This window comes from Sceloporus occidentalis, unplaced genomic scaffold, assembly GCF_023333645.1.
Source record: "Sceloporus occidentalis isolate IW3139 unplaced genomic scaffold, rSceOcc1.0.p SCAF_8, whole genome shotgun sequence".
NCBI classification, from domain to species: Eukaryota; Metazoa; Chordata; class Lepidosauria; order Squamata; family Phrynosomatidae; genus Sceloporus; species Sceloporus occidentalis.
In genome coordinates this window covers 36,104,607-36,122,918 of record NW_028316988.1, presented here as the reverse complement: position 1 = coordinate 36,122,918, position 18,312 = coordinate 36,104,607, and the positions used below count along the sequence as shown (strand labels likewise).

Here is an 18,312-nt window from a genome sequence, read left to right as displayed (position 1 = left end):
CAAGAAATTTTTGGGTGGCAAGACACAAACAAAATTACCTTTTTCTTTTTGGAAGCGAAAGGGCAGAGAGGACCACATATGCATCCAGGAGACAATACTTTTTCCTAATCTCATTCTTAGGGTAGGATAGGAACGACAGGTTGACTCTCCCTTTTCTAAAATGCTTGGGACCAAAAGTGTTTTGGATTTCTGATTTTTTAGGGGGATTTTGAAATACCTGTATTTGCGCATAAGTACATAATGGAGAGGGGAGCCAAGTCTAAATGTAGAATTTCTTTATGTTTTATATAGACATAGTCTGCAGGTAATTTTATATGTCATATTTTAAAATATTTTTTGTGCATGAAACAACGTATGCACACACTGAACCATCAGAAAACAAAGGTGTCGCTTTCTCAGCCACTCGTGAAAAAAGTTTTGGCTTTTGGGGAATTTCAGAAATTGAGACAAGGGAGACTCAACCTGTACAGAACTGTAAATGACATCCAGGGTCATCTAGTCTGCCCCCTGCCATTGCAGGCTTCACCGCTAAAATATTCCTGGCAATGAGCATCCATCTACTACCTGAAAACCTCCAATGACAGTATTTATTGACAGTCTCCCATCCAAGTACTAACCAGAGCTGACCCTGATTAGCTTCCAAGATTAGACAGGATCTGGTCCCTTTATGGTATTTACTTCTTAAAATGTTTTGATATAACTGTTTGAAATTCTGCTTATAGTACCTCCCCAGTTCAGTAGATTGGGGAATCCATTGTATCCCATAGAATATAGTCTAATCTCTGGTCCTGGGCTGCAGCTTACTTGCCGAAGTAAGATGGGCTGCCATTGCATGGCCAAGCAGTTGGAATGGCTACTCTCTCTTTTGAATTAGCAAAGAGTCTCCACAAATGGCCTTATCCTGCTTCTTACCATTCAGGAAATGGTTAGCTGTGTGAATAGACCTGAGACATTGTGTTATCTTCTGTGCTTGTTCCTGCAACAATCTCTTCTCCTCTTTGCTAATGTCGTTGTTTTTCACATTCTCTTTCCAGAGCCAAGAAGAACTGTTTATGCGCGCTTTGTGCCTCTGCCACACTGTTCGGGTCCAGGAAAATGATGAAGTCGATGCACGGAAATCAGACTCAGGCATCTTGAGCAAATACGTTGCTGCTTCTCCAGATGAAGTAGCTTTACTTCAGGGGGCTCAAAAGTAAGAATGGCTTTGGAGGCGAGTCTGCTTCCTCTCCTCCCTCCCTCCTCTATCACACGGATGTTCCTTCCACGGCTCTAAGGCTCACAGATGGTTGCTCCTTACTTTGGATGCTGAGGACAGGACTGAAAACATGGCAAAAGTTTTGACTAAAATCTGTCCCCAGAATGATCTTGGGTTTTGGAAGGTTCAGCTGTTGGTTCTAGTGAGATTATAGTAATGCAAGAAATAGCAAAGTGCAGTCCAGGGGCCATATGCACCCACCAGGTTATATTTGCAGGCCTCCCAACATCTCCTACCCTCCCACTTTGTTTTTGTTTCTTTTTTTCCTGGTAAAAAAAGAGTGAATTGCCACTCTTGGAGTCCTATTGGCGGTCTATACCTGGAGGTCTAGAAGGCAAAAGCTGTTCCTTTCCTCACAACTGGTGGGAGTGCACCCCTGTGGCCAGTGAGTAGCTATTTTGAATCAGGGACTGGAGGTGCACCCCAATGCTATTCACTCTGGTTGCATATTTGGAAGAATTGCATAAAGAGTACTGGAAATCTCCTTTTGCAATGCTGAGAAAGTACCTGATGCTGGTATAATGATGGACTGCACAACCTAAGTCCCTAAAAGGCTTCTGGCCTCACTTGTGTGCTTTCATGCATTTTGGCTGAGGAGGAAAGCTCAAGTGTTCCAATGTGAAGAACATGATGGGCATCTCTTATGCAAAGTGAGGCCATCCCAGAACCATTTGTTCAGCAATGGGTTGTATGCCAGCCAACTGGGAGATAAGCTGGCATCTTTCAAACTGGAATGTGGAGGGCAGAGAGGAAGATGTAATGACTAGGCACTGAGACTCTCAAAAGGCAACTAGTTGCCCATTTCTGGCCTAAAACATGGTCAACGGATTGGTTCCCATCTCAAAGGAAGACATCGATTCTGTAAGTAGGAAGAGCATTTTTGTCTCTGTCAAGGTGCAGCTGAATTTTTCAGTGACCCACTTCGCTCTTCCCTGTTCTCTGAGTGAGAGTACCTTTTAATTTTTTAAAGTGGTCTTGGCTGCTTTATGGGATCACCATAAAAAATGCAAGATCCTTTTAGCTTTCCCCCTCCCCTTGTGAATTGCAACTGCAGCATAATTGTGATCCATCTATATGTGCAGCAAAACTAAAATTCAGGTGGCAAGACAGCTACTGGAGGTTTGTCAACTGCTTCCTAAATGCTCCTTTCAGTTTTGCTTTGCCAGTGAGCAAAATCTGAAATAAGCAAAAAAGGTACACTCACACACACACACACACACACACACACACACACACACATATATGGACAGAATTAATCAAGATATTTGATGGGACAGTTTCCTCTAGCATAACAGTTATATTACCTTTAAGTTGAAAGAAACAAGGAATGCAAGCAAAGGAACTGCTGATAAGGGCTGAACGCTGATGTGTTTCAGGGCTTTGGAAAAAGCAGCAGTCCACATTATGCAGGCATTTTAAGTCCTGCAACCAGAAAAACTCAAACTGGAATCTTACATAAATTACAGAGATTGCTAATTCTGATTTTAGTCATCATCTGGCAGGGAGAAGAGCAATGTGAGAACTAGAGCCCTGCTCTCCAAATACTGCAACTCTTTCTTGGTTATTTCTGGTTTCTGGCAATTCTTCAAATTTTGCTCATATTCTTTCAAGAATATATTGTCATCCATGAGGACTAGAAACATGCATGATACAAGATATAGTTAGTGCCCAGTGCCTTTTTTGTGGGTGTTGCGTGCTTCCCCACAATTGTAGTCCCCACATAGCCCTTCCTGTATTGTATTCTCAATCAGCCCTCCTCTTGTGTGATTTTTATTCTTTTTCATTATTTTATGGTCTTTCTTTCTTTTTTCTTCTTATTTTAAAGTGTGTGCGTGTGTGTTGTTTTTTTTTTTTCAACGCCATTCTGTCCTTTTTGTTTATTGACAGGTATGGTTTCACTTTTCTAGGACAAGAAAATAACTTCATGAAGGTAAAGACTCCATACAAGGAAATCGAAAGGTAGGCGCGATTGCAGTTTGACAGAAGGAAGCCAAAACCTTTCAGGAGAACATGAATTCAGGGCAATACTGTCGGAAGCAATGCAGTATTGAACTGAATGTCTTATTATTTAATTTTGCCTGGGTATAACACACTCCTTTATTTCTTTTTCTGACAAGGCTGTGGTCTGTATGGTCCACCTTTATTTCAGTGATGTATAAACCAGCCTGGACAATGTGTTATCTGTCTTGTTTATATGGCGCATACTATCCTAGGTTTATATTTTGCATGTATTCTTTGGGGCTGTCAATTTTTTGTTACAATTTGAGAAAGATTTACGTCCCATTTCATGATTTAGAACACACACACACACACACACACACACACACACAATTAATTTATAAATAAATTAAACACATTCCAATATAAAAAAATATAATACATTACATTAAACTACACACACTGATACATATACATAGAAATACCTCTTCTGAGCCTAACAGTAGCCTTTAGTATGGTGGATATGGCCAAGTCCCTTTATCATTTTCTACTTGCTACAGACCTAACACTTCTTAGTGATGGAATATCACATACAGTGTATATTGAGTCTAGCAGTGGTGCACAACTTGGTTTACTTGTGTTCAGTTTTGAGCAATGGCAGCTGGTATGCCTGATGTTAGTGGAGGCAGTGAATCTGCTCTAGGTTTTACTTTGAATCATAGCTACCCAGGTTGCTGCATCCTATCCCTCCGAATAGGCTCAACATCTTGTAATGCTCCTTCAAATTGTGGACTGGAACCTAAAACAGACTCCTTGCCCTACTGACATTGGAATCACAGGTCAACTGTGTTTTTGAGGTGGGATATTATGTGCATTGAATCTGAACCCACCTCCCACTGCTCTAACAATTCTTTTGTCTCTCTCCTCTGAAAAGATATGAGCTGCTAAATGTTCTGGATTTTGACTGTGTCCGGCGTCGAATGAGTGTTCTTGTGAAGGCGAATAACGGTCAGTTCAAATACTTTCCCCCATGAAACCTTTTATTAATTTATTTCACACTGCCAGCAATTGTTTCTTCACTTAATCTCCCCACAGTTATCAAACCCAGATCTCTCCCTTTGCAAATTGCATTTTAGGAAAGCTGTATCTCTTCTGCAAAGGAGCAGATTCAGCCATTTTCCCAAGGGTCCCTGAAGCTGAAGCACAGAAGACCAGGACACATGTGGAGCGAAATGCAATGGTATGTGCGTTGGATGTACCCATACTGCGAGGTTTCAGGGAATAATTCACAGAAAGCATAAATAGTCAGCTGGTTTGATTGCATACTAAGTTTCAAGTGCATAAAGCTATATATGCTACCAGTAATAGAAAAATCTGCCAGGTTCTTAGATTCAGTCCTCCTGTCTTCTCCATCTTGTTTCTTAAGAATGATGCTGAGATGGGCAGAAGGGCTTTGGCTGCTGCACTGTTGTTCGCTTGGAGGGTAAGGAGTGACTTTTCAAACTCCTTGCTTTGGTTTTAGGCTCTGTGTTAAACATTGGTTAATAAGAATGGGCAGGTTATTTGGTCAAGGGCTGTACTAGAAACTGACTAGCCCCAGTTTCTAGTTGGGCCTTAGCATCAATTCATAATCATGACTCTGACCCCAATTTTAATTTATGCACAGAGAAGCAGAACCTCCAAATCCAAGGGCAGTGTCCTCAACATCAGATGCTCTGCATCTGTCTTTGAGCTTGGAACAGTTTGATTTATAGACAGAAGCTCCCAAAATCCTTCAGTCAGCATGGTCAGCTAGTGTGTTCTGGGAGTTGCAGTCCAAAAAGATCCCAAATCCTAACTTTGTCAAGCTCTGATCAGCCTGGCCACTGTGAGGAAACATAAATCCTGGATAATACAGTGGGCCTGTGGTATCTGCTTCAGTTTGGTTCCTTACTGAAATCCGTGGTTGCTCAAATCCCATTAGACTGAATGGCATAGTAAAATAGTAACCCTTGTACAAAATGGCAAAATTAAGGTTTGCTTTTGAGAGTTTGTGTCTTTGAAAAAAATATTTTCAAGCTTTATTTATTTTATTTTATTGCCAAGCTTTAGAGGATACATTGGTTTGCTTCCAGGATGGGTATCGGACTCTCTGTGTGGCCTTCAAAGAAATCTCTCAGGCACAATATGTGGTAATCAGTGGCCAGATTAAGGAAGCGACAATGGCGCTGCAAGACCGGGAAGCCAAGATGGCCAAGGTTTTTGACGAGATTGAGACGGACATGCATTTGATCGGGTCCACAGCTGTGGAAGACAAGTAAGCAGAGGCACAAAAAGCCATATGGCCTCAGCACTGCCATTTACACTAATAGCATACACATACCTGTTTGCCCTCCAGACATACACATAGTTTTCTATGATGGTCAGACTGCACAGGAAAACAGATGGCCATCTGTCGGGGATGCTTTGGTTGAGAGTTCCTGCATGGCAGAATGGGGTTGGAATGGATGGCTCTTGGGGTCTCTTCCAACTCTATGATTCTATGTTCGAAAGACACTAAAGTGGCTTACTTGTGGTGTTCAGGGGGGAAAAGTCACCCACCTTTAAGATTGGGCAAGCCTTATCCCAATGGCAGAGCACTTGTTTTGAGTGCAGAAGAAACCAGGTTCAGTCCTCAGCATCTCTTCATAATGCTAGAAAAGAATCTAATCTGAAACACCGGGAAGCTTCTGCAAGGCTGTATAGTCAAGACTGAACTAGTTCAACCAATCGTCTGAGCTGCTTCCTATGAGAGACTTCTCCACCCTTGAAGAATAGCTTGGACTATAAATGGAAGCATTTGTTAGCAGAGACCAGTCAAAGCAAATTGCATTAATAAAACACCTTCCTCTGTATGATCCACAGTTGCATTGTATGAAGGAAAGCAGTGGGATCACACTTGCTAGCTTTTCACATCCATACGCCCCTTTCAGGGCAGCTGTATGAAAGGACAGAGCATGGGGGGATTTAAGGGTGATTTACACCATATAAATATTGCAGTTTGACACCATTTAATTTGCCATAGTTCCATATTGCAGAATCCTTGGATTTTTGGTTTTGTGAAGCACCAACACTCTTTGGCAGGAAAAACTAAAGACGTGTGCTAGAATTCCATAGGCTGGAGCTACAGTGCTAAACGTGCCAAACTGCATTATTTCTACAGTGTAGATTCACTCTCTGTGGGTAAAGTTCTTGCACATAAAAGGGTCAACATTCTTGGGTCTAACCCTAGTTCTTATTCCAAACTTGAGTAGACACATTTAACTGATAGCAGTCCTACCCAGCATGGACAATAGTAAGGAATTCTGCACGTTTGATCTTAATAATATCTGGTAGGCCTCATGATTTCCAATACTGGCACAGAACGATACCATAAACAACTGGTTTGGAAAATAATATAATTATTGAGATAGAAAGGACTTGTCCTCCTCCTTCCCCCTTAAAACTGAATTTCAATTATAATAAATAGTGAAATCCTTGTGTTTGTCAGTGTGGTGCAGTGGCTTAAGTGTTTGACTACTATTCTGGAGGCCAGTGTTAAATTCCCAGCTTGGCCTTGCAACCCACTGGGTGACCTTAGGCAGGTCACATACTCTCAGCCTCAGGGGAAGGCAATGGAAAACCCCCTCTGAACAAATCTTGTCAAGAAAACCCCATGATAGGTTTGCCTTGGGGTCACCATAAGTTGGAAATGACTTGAAAGCACACAACAATACAACGTATGTTTGTATTGATTGAATTCACCTATATTCCTCTTAAACATTTTGGATTTTTTTCAAAAGAGTCTAAATATTTGTTTGCCTTTAAACAAAAGAAAACAGAAACCACCAAAGACAGGAAGCTTTTGGGAGCATCCATCCTTCTGTTTGGCCAGTAAAGCCATGTCTATCCCTAGGCTCCAGGACCTTGCAGCCGAAACCATTGAGGCCCTGCACACAGCTGGCATGAAGATCTGGGTGCTGACAGGGGACAAGCTGGAGACGGCCCAGGCCACATGCTATGCCTGCAGGCTCTTCCAAACCAACACAGAATTGCTGCAGCTGACAACCAAAACAGTGGGAGAAGAAGGCCGAAAGGAGGATCGCTTGCACGAGCTGCTGGTGGATTATCACAAGAAGCTAGTGGTGGACATGCCTCATGGCAAGAGGTTAGCAGGGAGGTATTTGCACCTTTTGGGGCTCTGAGGGTAAATGCCTTTCAGGGGCCTTGCAAGGAAGGCTGGAGAAAGGACGTTTAGGTCCATGGAAAGGAGCCTGATGTGACCCAATCTGTTGTGAATTCAGATCATCTCCTTGTGTTCTGTCATATTGGGGATGGGAAGAGTGTGCCCCCTAGACTTGCATTGCATAGAGGGGCAGGATAAAAATTATTATTATTATTATTATTATTATTATTATTATTAAACTGCATGTGGGCCCAACATCCACCCTGAACCCCCACAGTCACTATACACTTCCCCTCTCCCCCCCCCCACCCTTGAAAGGTCAGTGACTACTCCTAAAACTTTCTGATGATGTTGTTCTCTTTTTTTTTTTGCTACACCAGTCCCACCAAGGAAGCCTATCATCTTTGCTGTTTCGTGGATTCTGGTTGAATGGAATGCATGTTGCTTTCATATGTGTTGCCTTCCATTTTCTAGAACCTGGCTGCTCAGTCATGAGTACGGGCTGGTCATTGACGGGGCCACCCTATCCCTGATCCTGAACCCTTCCCAAGACTCACGCTCCAGTCACTACAAGGCCATCTTCCTTCAGATCTGCTTGAAGTGCACTGCAGTCCTGTGTTGTCGGATGGCTCCTCTGCAAAAAGCCCAGGTGAGTCACTCTGGGCTTTCGATCAATGTGATGCTCCCCATGGAAAGGATGAATGGGTTGTGCTATCCCATTTTCCTCCATCCTTGAGGCTCAGTTCAGATTCCCAGTTCTGACCCCTTTAAAGGCCCGAATGATAAATATTTTGGGTACCTTTAAGGCTCTTTGGCTCCTTTTTTGACTACCAGCATTCAGCTGATGGCATTCAGCTGATGGCCATGAGGAACAGGGCCTTTGAGCCAAGTCCATCCCTGGGGTTGCATGTGTGGTGGTTTGTTTATTTTGTTTGGCCCTTGTCCCCTCCAAACTCTCCCATTTTCTAGCTAAAATAAAAAAGGGTGAATTGTCCCTCCTAGACCTTGAGCACATCACATTATTTTGTTTGCCCATATTGTTGCATTCTGTCATGCCTATTTTTAGATTGTTCGAATGGTTAAGAATTCAAAGGGCAGTCCCATAACGCTCGCCGTAGGGGATGGAGCCAACGACGTCAGCATGATTTTGGAAGCTCATGTGGGCATAGGTAAGAAAGGCCTTCTTCAAACTCAGCCATGATGGTGGAAGGGGAGGGACTGCAAAAAAACGGAGTTAAGTTGGAGACTACATGTGGCTTGCTGACCACATCTTGCCACTCCTTGGTTCAGAGCAAAGATTTCTTTATGATGTCTGTGCCTCACACAAATGGGTATTGCACCTGCACAGAGTCCCTGTTTGAAAAGTTTTAGAGTTGTGTAGCCTTGGTGAGAAATCCCCTTTCTGTGTTCCAACCCACCAAGTTACCCTTCCCTCAGTTTTTCTTCATCTGACATAAGAGTAACTTGTTCAGGGAGATTGCCAGAACTGCAGAAATTTAGCACTGAGTTCCTTTGCTGTAATTCAGAGATATAGCTGTGTTTGTCTTTAAAATCAGTATGTAAAGAGATCTTGTAGATCTCAGATGCATTTGAGGAAGAAGACTTAAGTCTACGAAAGCTCATGCTGCCAACTTCTTTCTTTCAGTTAGTGTCAAAGGTGCTATAAGATTTTTTTGCATACTCCCTTTTCTGTAGTGATTCTGAAGTGGCATGTATCTTTGTGAGATATGGTTGCCAGAATGCAATTTCACTTGCTGTCTTTCCTCTCTGCATCCAGGTATAAAAGGTAAAGAGGGTCGCCAGGCAGCCCGAAACAGCGACTACGCCATCCCAAAGTTTAAAGACTTGAAAAGATTGCTTTTGGCACATGGGCATTTATACTATGTGAGAATAGCACACCTTGTACAGTATTTCTTCTACAAGGTAAAGCAGTTATTTGGGCTGTCTTGGTTACCAGGATAATTTCTCACTTCCCACGCATGGATTAATGCCAAGCAGAATGTTAATGTGTGATGTGGAAGTGAAAAAAATAACCCAAAGCCTTAATCCTAAATGCATGGTCTTTGCCGCTCATGCTGTCTTTGGATAGGTTTGGTTCTTCCTTGCCTCTTGTCATGTTCATTAACATTTAGTATTTCAGACCGAGAGCTTAGTTGTGGAGCTACTGTTCCATTGTATGTAGAAAGCCTTGTATTCATACTCAACAACAAACAAGCACAATCCAAAAAAGTCTGATTCTTAAATAATGAGTCCCATAGCGTTTTATTGACAAATTGGAAGATGGGGTGAATTAACTTGTAAAAATTTTCTGCTAACCTGCTTTCCCCTCTCTTTCCTGGTATTTTCTTTTGTAGAATCTTTGCTTCATTTTCCCCCAATTTTTGTACCAGTTCTTCTGTGGCTTTTCACAACAGGTATGTTGTTGCTTTTGGGGATGATCTTGTGATGAGAAATGAATTATGGATCCCAGTTTAACTTCGGGGTGAAATTCTAGACCTATTTGTATTAGAGCAACATTTGTTGCAACCTGAGAATATTCTACAAGCTCAATGTATTTTGCATTCTTAGTCTTAATAAAGGCACCAACATGGGATAAATCAACAGGTGACTTGAAGACACACACACACAAAGGTCTGTGTATGACCCCTAGTCTCAAACAAATGCATTCAAAAGCAAGTCTCTTTATCATTACTGATACAGTGCTATCTGTCTGTGTGTAGTCTTTCACAGAATAAAATGCTTTGCAGAATAAGTTGGCCCGAGGAGTTTGCAACCAAAAATATGATGTAAGAACAATGAAAGACAGGGATGTAGTGGTGAATATACACCATTCTTTCAGTTGTATTTGCTTAGCCTTGTTTGCAGGTTTAAAAGGAGTAGGGCAGGGACTGAAGACAAATGGCTGCCTAGAGGAGGATGAACAAGGGAGGCAGGTACTGGGGGCCAGTTGTCTGCCCCAGCATCCACAAACAGCTGGATGGGTTGTCAAAAATGAACCAAAAAGGGGAGGGGGTCAAGACCTGAAGTGGCCACCTTGTCCCCAAGGAAGAGCAATATAACATGTGTTCATCCGTTCGCCAAAAACCACCCCTGTTCTTAAAACAGGGCCTTTTGAGGTGCAGATGCAGAGGGGGAAACCTGTTGGAGAGGAAAGCTGTTCAAGCTGTCAACTTAAGCTGCAGTTTTAAGTGTGTGTGTGTGTGTGTGATAGAGAAAAGAGAAGTTGTCAGCCGGCTGCACAATTATAAGAAATGTCTGCAACCACAGTCTGATAGTTTGTTTCCTGCTCTTTTCATCATCAGACAAAAAGCCTACCTCTTAACAAAAGCCCATTTTTTAATCTTTGCATGGTGGGGAAAACATCTGTGCTGTCTCCCAATTTTTCTTTCTAATTTGCTTTCAGCCTCTCTATGATGCCGCTTACCTTACCATGTTCAACATCTGTTTCACCTCTCTGCCGATCGTGGCCTACAGTCTCCTGGAGCAACACGTCCACATTGACACCTTGATGGCCTTCCCAAAGTTATATCTGTAAGTCAGACATGCTTTTTTTCTTCTTTCCAGTTTCCATGTACAGTTGGCCCTCTGGATCCATGGATTCTGTATCCACAGGTTCACTCATCCACAGCTTGAAAATATTCAAACGAAACATAAATTCTAAAAAGCAAAATTTGATTTTGCCATTTGATATAAGGGGCACCTTTTTACTTTGTCATTGCACTTAATGGGACTTGAGTATCCACAGATTTTGGTATCCATGTAAGGCCCTGGAACCGAACCCCAGCAGATACCAAGGGCCCACTTACCTTTTTTGGCCAGCGACAACCATAGGTTTACTCTCTTCTCTCACCTTTTTGTTCTCATTTATGCCTCTATTACTTTCTCTACTTGTCCCAATGGAGATCTACCTACTGATCAGTTTCAGCCCTTTGAAAATCTTTAACTCTTCCACTGGGCATCTTTTAACAGCCCCTGGCATAAGCCAGCATCCTGTTTGACTCTGAAGGAATGTAAAGTTCCACCTACATACCTACAGTGGAGACCAGGGATTGAGGATGGTTTCACCACTAGGCTGCTTTTTTGCACAGCCTGGGGAAAAAGTATTGGGCAAGGAAATACTGAACATCTCCTTGTGCATCATCCCCAAAAAGTACATACACTGGCATCACTTCTGCCCATGTCACCAAAAAGATTCTGGGATGCCTTAAGGGTCCAGCTGAAGGAACGGAAGGAGCCCCTGCCAACATTTCTGTTTCTAGCAGCTCTTCCCTCCAGACCTCCTCCTGCAGTCTGTTGCTTCTCAATTTTGGCAGCTGACACAAACTATGGAGGGCTACCATCTGGGTAAGCACCATGGCAGTGGCTGTCCCCACCCCTCCTGGAGCTGCGCAAGGGCCGATGCCAAGCCTTGGATCTGCCGAGCGATCTGCAGACCCATTCCAGCAGATGAAAACCTTCCTCTGGCTCCTCTCCAGCAAGTCAGCTGCTGTTGTCTGTTATCAGGCACTTGGTGTGGTATAAACATCCTTTCTCACATCCATAGGATTTGTGTGTGCAGCAAATGGCGGGGGGGGGGGGGGGGCAAGAGAAAAGGGATCTGCTCCAGAGCTTGCTCTCTCTGTCACGGTGCCCCTGCCCTCCTTTCCCCCTTTGCCAAGTGCTGTGGCATTCCCTCCTTCTGCACTATTTATAGCTTGCTAGGAGATTAGCACGCTCATCAGCTTGCCTAACGAAAGTGTAATTGCACAGGCAATGCAAGAGAAACAATCTAATTGTATTTTCTTTAAATGACCTCTGTTTGAATATTCATTGACTGAAGCATGTCCCTGGATACAAGGGGTTTGGCAGCTTGCTGCCATTCCCTCTTCTCTGTTCAGCATTGCTATTAGAAGAAGGGAAACAACACACAAAATGAAAACCAGCAGCTTTTCGCAGCATGTGCTAAGCAAGACAAGGTTTCTTAGGGCTAGTCTGCATGATTAAAATACTTCTCGTTCCAATCAAATAGAATATTATCTGGCCACATGTGATATGCAGAGGTTCGGGCTTTTTGGTGAGGGCAAAAACTTAACCGCTGCAGAAAAAGGCTTTGCTGTTTTTACCAGAATATCCACAGAAATGCTCATTATTGCACGTATCACATGTATTCAATGGCTGTGCCTTTCTGGCAGAAGAAGGGTGAGTAGATACAGATAGATGCAAATTTGAGGAAAGTGAAAGCAATTCACCATCAGGGCGAAAGTGTGCAGCAATGCACACAATACACATATGTAAGACTGGACCTTAACCAGACAGTTACCTCCACAGTGGTATGTGCTCTATCTTGAAAACAGATTCCAGAATTTCCACAGCTGGCCCTGTCCTAAGGCAAAGTAAGGAAGCTGTCTCAGGTGGCAAACACTGCAAAGCTGAGAGCATGGCATGCAAAGCTCAGGAAGACAGAGTCTTATGTGTCATGCCACCTGCCCCGGTACCCATTTAAACTCGTCAGTGGTTTGACTTGTTTTCCGTGAATCATGAAATCACATTCAAACTTCTAATGGTGATGCGAAACAATTTTTTCAAAAAATAATTTTAAGGAATAAATTTCAGTCTTGCTGAAATAATTGCTTATAACACATGATTTTGATAGTTTATAACATGATTTAGATAATTGTTTATAACATAATTGTTTAGAGCATGGGGTTGTGTTTGTTTAGTTCTCTTGGGATGATGTTCACCTACAAATAGCAAGACATTTTGTGGGTGTGTTTGGAAGGGTTTTCTTGGGCTATCTTTTGTGCAGCCATCGTGTCACTTTAGTCAAACCGGATGTAAGTTGCCCTCTCTACCTGTAAAATAAATGGACTAGCAAAACCAGGCAGATGGATATTTGCAACATTATCCCACTTTGATTGGGTTTCATGGATTAACCTCCCCTAACCTACTGCCCCCTATTGGACCTGTTGGTGGGGGATGATGGGAAATATAGTATAGTAGCTTGGAACATTCTGCAATAGATAACTGCAGTCCAGAAGGTTGGTATTTTCCTCTTCAGAAGTAGAAGGGTGCAGAGTTTTGGACAGACATCTCTTCATATCTAGGCACCCATTTATCCTTGCAACTTATTCTGTGTTGGGAAGAGCCCATAGCTAAGTGGTAGAACACTTTTTGTTGCTTCCAGAAGATCCAAAGTTAGGTGTCCACTATGTCCATTTGGAAGGAAAGGAACAGTCTTTTGTATCAATCCTAATGGGTTGTGCTATGGGTTCCTTGATGGTTTCAACTTTCATTTGGGCATTCTCTTTAAAAATCTTATCTGGAATGCATCTACAAAAAGAAAGTGCTGCTCAGGTCCAGCAGAGGGCACTTGTGCATCACAGTTCATCCAGTGTTATGCTGCAGATCCATCTCGGAGGCAGCTAGAGAACCTCAAAACTATATATCTTTTTAAAAAGCACAAGAATAAGCCAGAAGAACAATTTGGATATTGTCAGGCTTTGCAATTATACTGTGGTTCCTTCGGAATAACTGGAGAATGTAAAGATAATCCAGTCAGGCCAAGGAAAGGAGAAGTAGCCGCTAACATGGGAAGAAAAGATGCAATGAAAGAAAGAGAATACAGACCAGCAAACTGAAATGTGTTAAGATCATCTGATAGCCTTGTTTTTGTTGTACCTTTCAGTCTTACGGTGACCCTAAGGCAAAATCTATCACCAGGTTTTCTTGGCAAGTTTTTATTCTAATAGGATTTTAAGAACTGAATACTGTACTTTTAGAGAAAAGGAATTCAGTAGGGTGCTATGCTGCTTTTACTTCTTTGCATTGCTTATAATAGCTCTCCAAGTCCCTATGCATGCCACTGAACAGGACTAGAGTTGCAGGAAGGAGGCATGAATATTGGGGGAAGGAACATCAACAATGATGGAGGGTTTGCCATTGCCGTCCTCTGGGGCCAAGAGAATGTAACTTGCCCAAAGTCACCCAATGGGGTTTCATGACCGAACCAATATGAAGAGAGCCAGTGTGGTGTAGTGTTTTGAGCGTAGGTAGTTATACTACCCAATTTAAAGTTATGTAAATCATCTCCAGTCTGTATTTTGGTTTCTGTTAATATTCAGTTGTATCTCTGTTTTTGCACTTTCTTACTTGACTTTCCTCAGTAGTCATTCCTGGTCTTTACTATTTTCTGTGAATAATACGGTAGCATTCTCTGTATTTTAAATGGTTGGTGTTCCTTGCCCCAATTTTCATGCCTCCTTCCTGTGAGTCTAGTCCTGTTCGGTGGCGTGCATAAAGTCAGAGAGAGCTATTATAATAAGCGATGCAAAGAAATAAAAGCAGCAAAGTGCACTATTAAATTCCCTTTGACTTGCAGGCAGCTAACAACAAAGCAAAGGATTACCAGAACTTAAAAGCAGTCGCTGAGAAGGCCTTGAATCTACCCATGTTGCCTACCTGGCATTAGAACATTTGGCAATTTCATTCTTCGTGCCTAAGTTTAATTCTTCCTTTTCTTGTCTTTTTCTTTATTCCCGTTTCTTCGTAGGAATGTTTCTGACAATGCCATGTTGCAGTTGAAGCCTTTCATATACTGGACCTTCCTAGGCCTTTTTGACGGCTGCGTGTTTTTCTTTGGAGCTTATTTTCTTTTCCAAGATGTTTCTATGGAGAATAATGGGAAGGTAAGAAGCAACAAGATCTGGAATGAATGCCAGATCCCCAATTTGCCTGTGTGTGAGAAAGTCCTTGATTCTCACCATCCCCATTCTTCAAACACTGACAAACCTCTGAAATGAATATGTTTTCCAGATGGCAGGAAACTGGACATTTGGGACGATGGTTTTTACTGTCTTGGTCTTCACCGTCACTCTAAAGGTTAGAGCACCTTCTTTTACTGGACGTTTGGGTTTATTTAGTTTATATATTGCTATATTAATGCTCATGGCAGCATATAATAATGTAGAGATCAAAGAGAAAAGCTATAATGGAAAGAGTGTAACATCAAATAAAGATGTTGAGTAAGAGAAAGAACACTGAAATCTTTCCTATTGGGACCTACAACAGCTTCAGATACGAACAACTGTTTGAATAAAAATATCTCTGCATATTGATGGTCTCCTGTTACAGAGGGAGTAACTAAAGCTGGGGCAGCTACCAAGAAGTCCCTTTCTTTGGAAACCAGCCCATCTTGCAGTCAGTTGCATTGAGCAAGGACCGGGGGGGGGGGGTGGTCTTACACTGACCTTAGTGAATTTCTTTATTGATATGCATTGTAGACCTTGATGATGATTGTACTTTGTAGTATATTCAAAACACTTTTGTAATCATTTCTCCCTCTGTTGTGTTGGTTTTTTGAAACTTAGCTGGCGTTAGATACTCGGTACTGGACGTGGTTAAACCACTTTGTCATTTGGGGTTCCTTGATCTTCTATGTGTTTTTCTCCTTCTTCTGGGGAGGAATTATTTGGTAAGTATTTTTATTCAGGCCTGCATTGTTGTGCTCCATTCTCAGTTGCATCTGGAATTTGATTAACTCTGCAAAGTACTAGACCTCCTGTTAAAGCAATGGGTTAGGGAGGCAGGCATGGATTAGAACTAGCTGTTTCAAAAGCTTAAAATACAGTCAGCCCTTTGTATCCATGGATGCTGCATCCACGGATTCCATCATCCATAATTTGAAAATATTCCATCCAAAAAGCAAACCTTGATTTTACCATTTTATATAAGGGATACTATTTTATTATGTCATTGTATTTAACGGGACTTGAGCATCCACAGATTTTGGTATGCAAAAGGGATTCTGGATGCCAAGAGCCCACTGTACATTTTGTTCATAGAAGGTAACACACACACACACCCATTACTGTTGGTAACACACACACACACCCATTACTATTAAAATACACACTAAATTTAGATGGCTTCAAAAATAGATGGCTAATATGAAGGAGGAATAGGCAGCTGTCATGTTCCCTTTTGCACTAGCCAACATTGCCATTTTCAGTGGGACAGTGAATCCATTGAAGGTTTTAGTTTGAACTTCAAAAGAGCTCTTCAGAGTTCTGGAACTATGTTCAAGCGTAACGTGGGTTCCTCACCCCCGTCCCTTTTGTGTTCTCCCACCCAGGCCTTTTTTGAAGCAACAAAGAATGTATCACGTCTTTGCCCAGCTGCTGTCGTCTGCCTCTTCCTGGCTGGGGATCTTTTGCCTCATCTTCCTCTCCCTTCTCCCCGAGATCCTTGCCCTCATTTTTAGAAACATGAAAAGAAAAATCCACCAGGTAAGGGACACACGGACCGGCTCCATGATTTTTCAAATGGAAGAGTGGATCCCCCTCTTCTGAGCGATTGGCTTGATGCCTTTTTGTGCATTAAAAACACGATGTGACAGATGGGCACCTCGGCACTTTCAAACTGCTGCTTTGAACGTTTGAGACATCCACCCTAGATCAGCTAAGCAGAAGTTTAGCTTAGGACAGTGTTTGTGACAGTTTTAAGCAGAGGAAGCCAACTGCTACTAAAGATCAACAGGAAAAAAGATTTCTGGTTCTCACTGTCTATAAGTGGAATGACAGCCAAGCGCACTAAATCAAAGACCAGCAGCACCTACCTAGCCAGCAGAGAGCACTCAGGAAGGCATTTATTGGGGGGAAAAGGGTTTTCAAAGCCTCAGCTTCAGATCCAGTGATTATCTTCTGGGGACTTCATTTGGATTCCTAGTTAGGGATGCCATCATCTGTGGCAGGAGAGATACATGGCTTGTGGAAAGGATAGCATGAAGGAAATGGTCAACCCACACAGGTCGCAGGCATGATGGTATCACGATTCTAGGTTGTGAGGAGGCCAATACTTCCAAGAGCCCATTGCACTGAAATGTATCCCAGCAATTCCAAGATCAACAAGAACCAGGGCGGAGGGGTGGTGGTGGTTGGGGACCCTCAGTCCAAATGCTTAGCATTTTTTATTACCAAGTTTAATTAAGAAACCGGGTCTCTTAACTCCTGCCGCCCCTCTCGGGTTCTGGTCTTCGGGTAGTTCTGGTTCACAAATAGTATTTCTCAACCATGGTTAAAGAGGTCGGCTTCATTGGATCAAAGCTGTGTGAATGCATTGACTGTTCTGGATTGGCACTAAGGTTTTCTTCTCTAAAGGCGTTATGTGAAAGCAGCCCTTTTTAACTGGTAGTTTAAGGTGCTGTGTGTGTGTGTGTTTGTGTGTGTGTGTGTTACAAACAGCTTTGTGTATGTCCCCCCCCCTGCCACTCCACCCTTTAAACCACGCTTTTCTGCAGGATCGGAGTATTAGTTGGAGCCACAGAAAATGTATTATTTTTCATGCTGTTTTCTGTAAAATGCAGCACTTGGAAATGTATTGGAGCTAATGTGGCGTTATGGCCTGTGCATTTGTGTGCACCTTCCTCCCTTCTCCAGCATGAATTATTTATCTCCTTCCTTCCACCTTAACCATGGATTAGGGTTACACATGTACCAGTGCCAATCTGGGTTTGCTGTGAACCTAGTTTAAAAATTACAATGCAGAGACAGTCCTTGTTGCAACTAACCATGGTTGTTGCCTGTGCAGACAGAATGGTAAACCATGGTTACAGCAAGAATATGAAGGGGATTCATGTGCATGTCTTGGGAAGTGTGGAAGCCTGGGGCTGATGTCTGAGCCATGGTTAAGAGATCAACTTCATGAGCTTTAATGTTAACTGAAAACACAAAATATTTTGTGTTTTCAGTTGACATTAAAGCATCTAGTCCACAAACCATTGCCTGAACATGGGCCTTCTTTATTTTTCTTTTGAGGCCTTGGAGTCGGCACAGAAAAGGGATTTGATAAGTTTTAAATGAAGGAATACTACTGGGTGTATTTCTTTGCTTTTAAGTGAAAGTTGAACAATACAGGTGTGTATATTGTACTGTTTATACCTTTGTGTGTTCTTTCAGTAAAT

The 18,312-nt window shown here is 42.4% G+C and overlaps 1 protein-coding gene across 5 annotated transcripts in view; it reads left to right on the top strand.

The window, feature by feature from the left end:
• Positions 1-18,312, top strand: part of LOC149308689 (phospholipid-transporting ATPase IG-like) — a 77,685-nt gene that overhangs the window by 44,416 nt on the left and 14,957 nt on the right. For 3 of the 5 annotated variants that reach the window (XM_089536304.1, XM_089536301.1, XM_089536306.1), the window contains exons 14-28: positions 1,035-1,192; positions 3,143-3,214; positions 4,128-4,201; positions 4,330-4,433; positions 5,308-5,489; positions 7,107-7,358; positions 7,851-8,025; positions 8,443-8,545; positions 9,154-9,299; positions 9,731-9,790; positions 10,780-10,907; positions 14,905-15,040; positions 15,168-15,233; positions 15,722-15,825; positions 16,486-16,639. In XM_089536304.1, the coding sequence (XP_089392430.1) occupies positions 1,035-1,192; positions 3,143-3,214; positions 4,128-4,201; positions 4,330-4,433; positions 5,308-5,489; positions 7,107-7,358; positions 7,851-8,025; positions 8,443-8,545; positions 9,154-9,299; positions 9,731-9,790; positions 10,780-10,907; positions 14,905-15,040; positions 15,168-15,233; positions 15,722-15,825; positions 16,486-16,639 (1,914 nt within the window). Of the gene's footprint in view, positions 1-1,034; positions 1,193-3,142; positions 3,215-4,127; positions 4,202-4,329; positions 4,434-5,307; positions 5,490-7,085; positions 7,359-7,850; positions 8,026-8,442; positions 8,546-9,153; positions 9,300-9,730; positions 9,791-10,779; positions 10,908-14,904; positions 15,041-15,167; positions 15,234-15,721; positions 15,826-16,485; positions 16,640-18,312 lie in introns of all 5 variants that reach the window. The other 2 variants (XM_089536305.1, XM_089536303.1) reach the window with 1 other exon arrangement.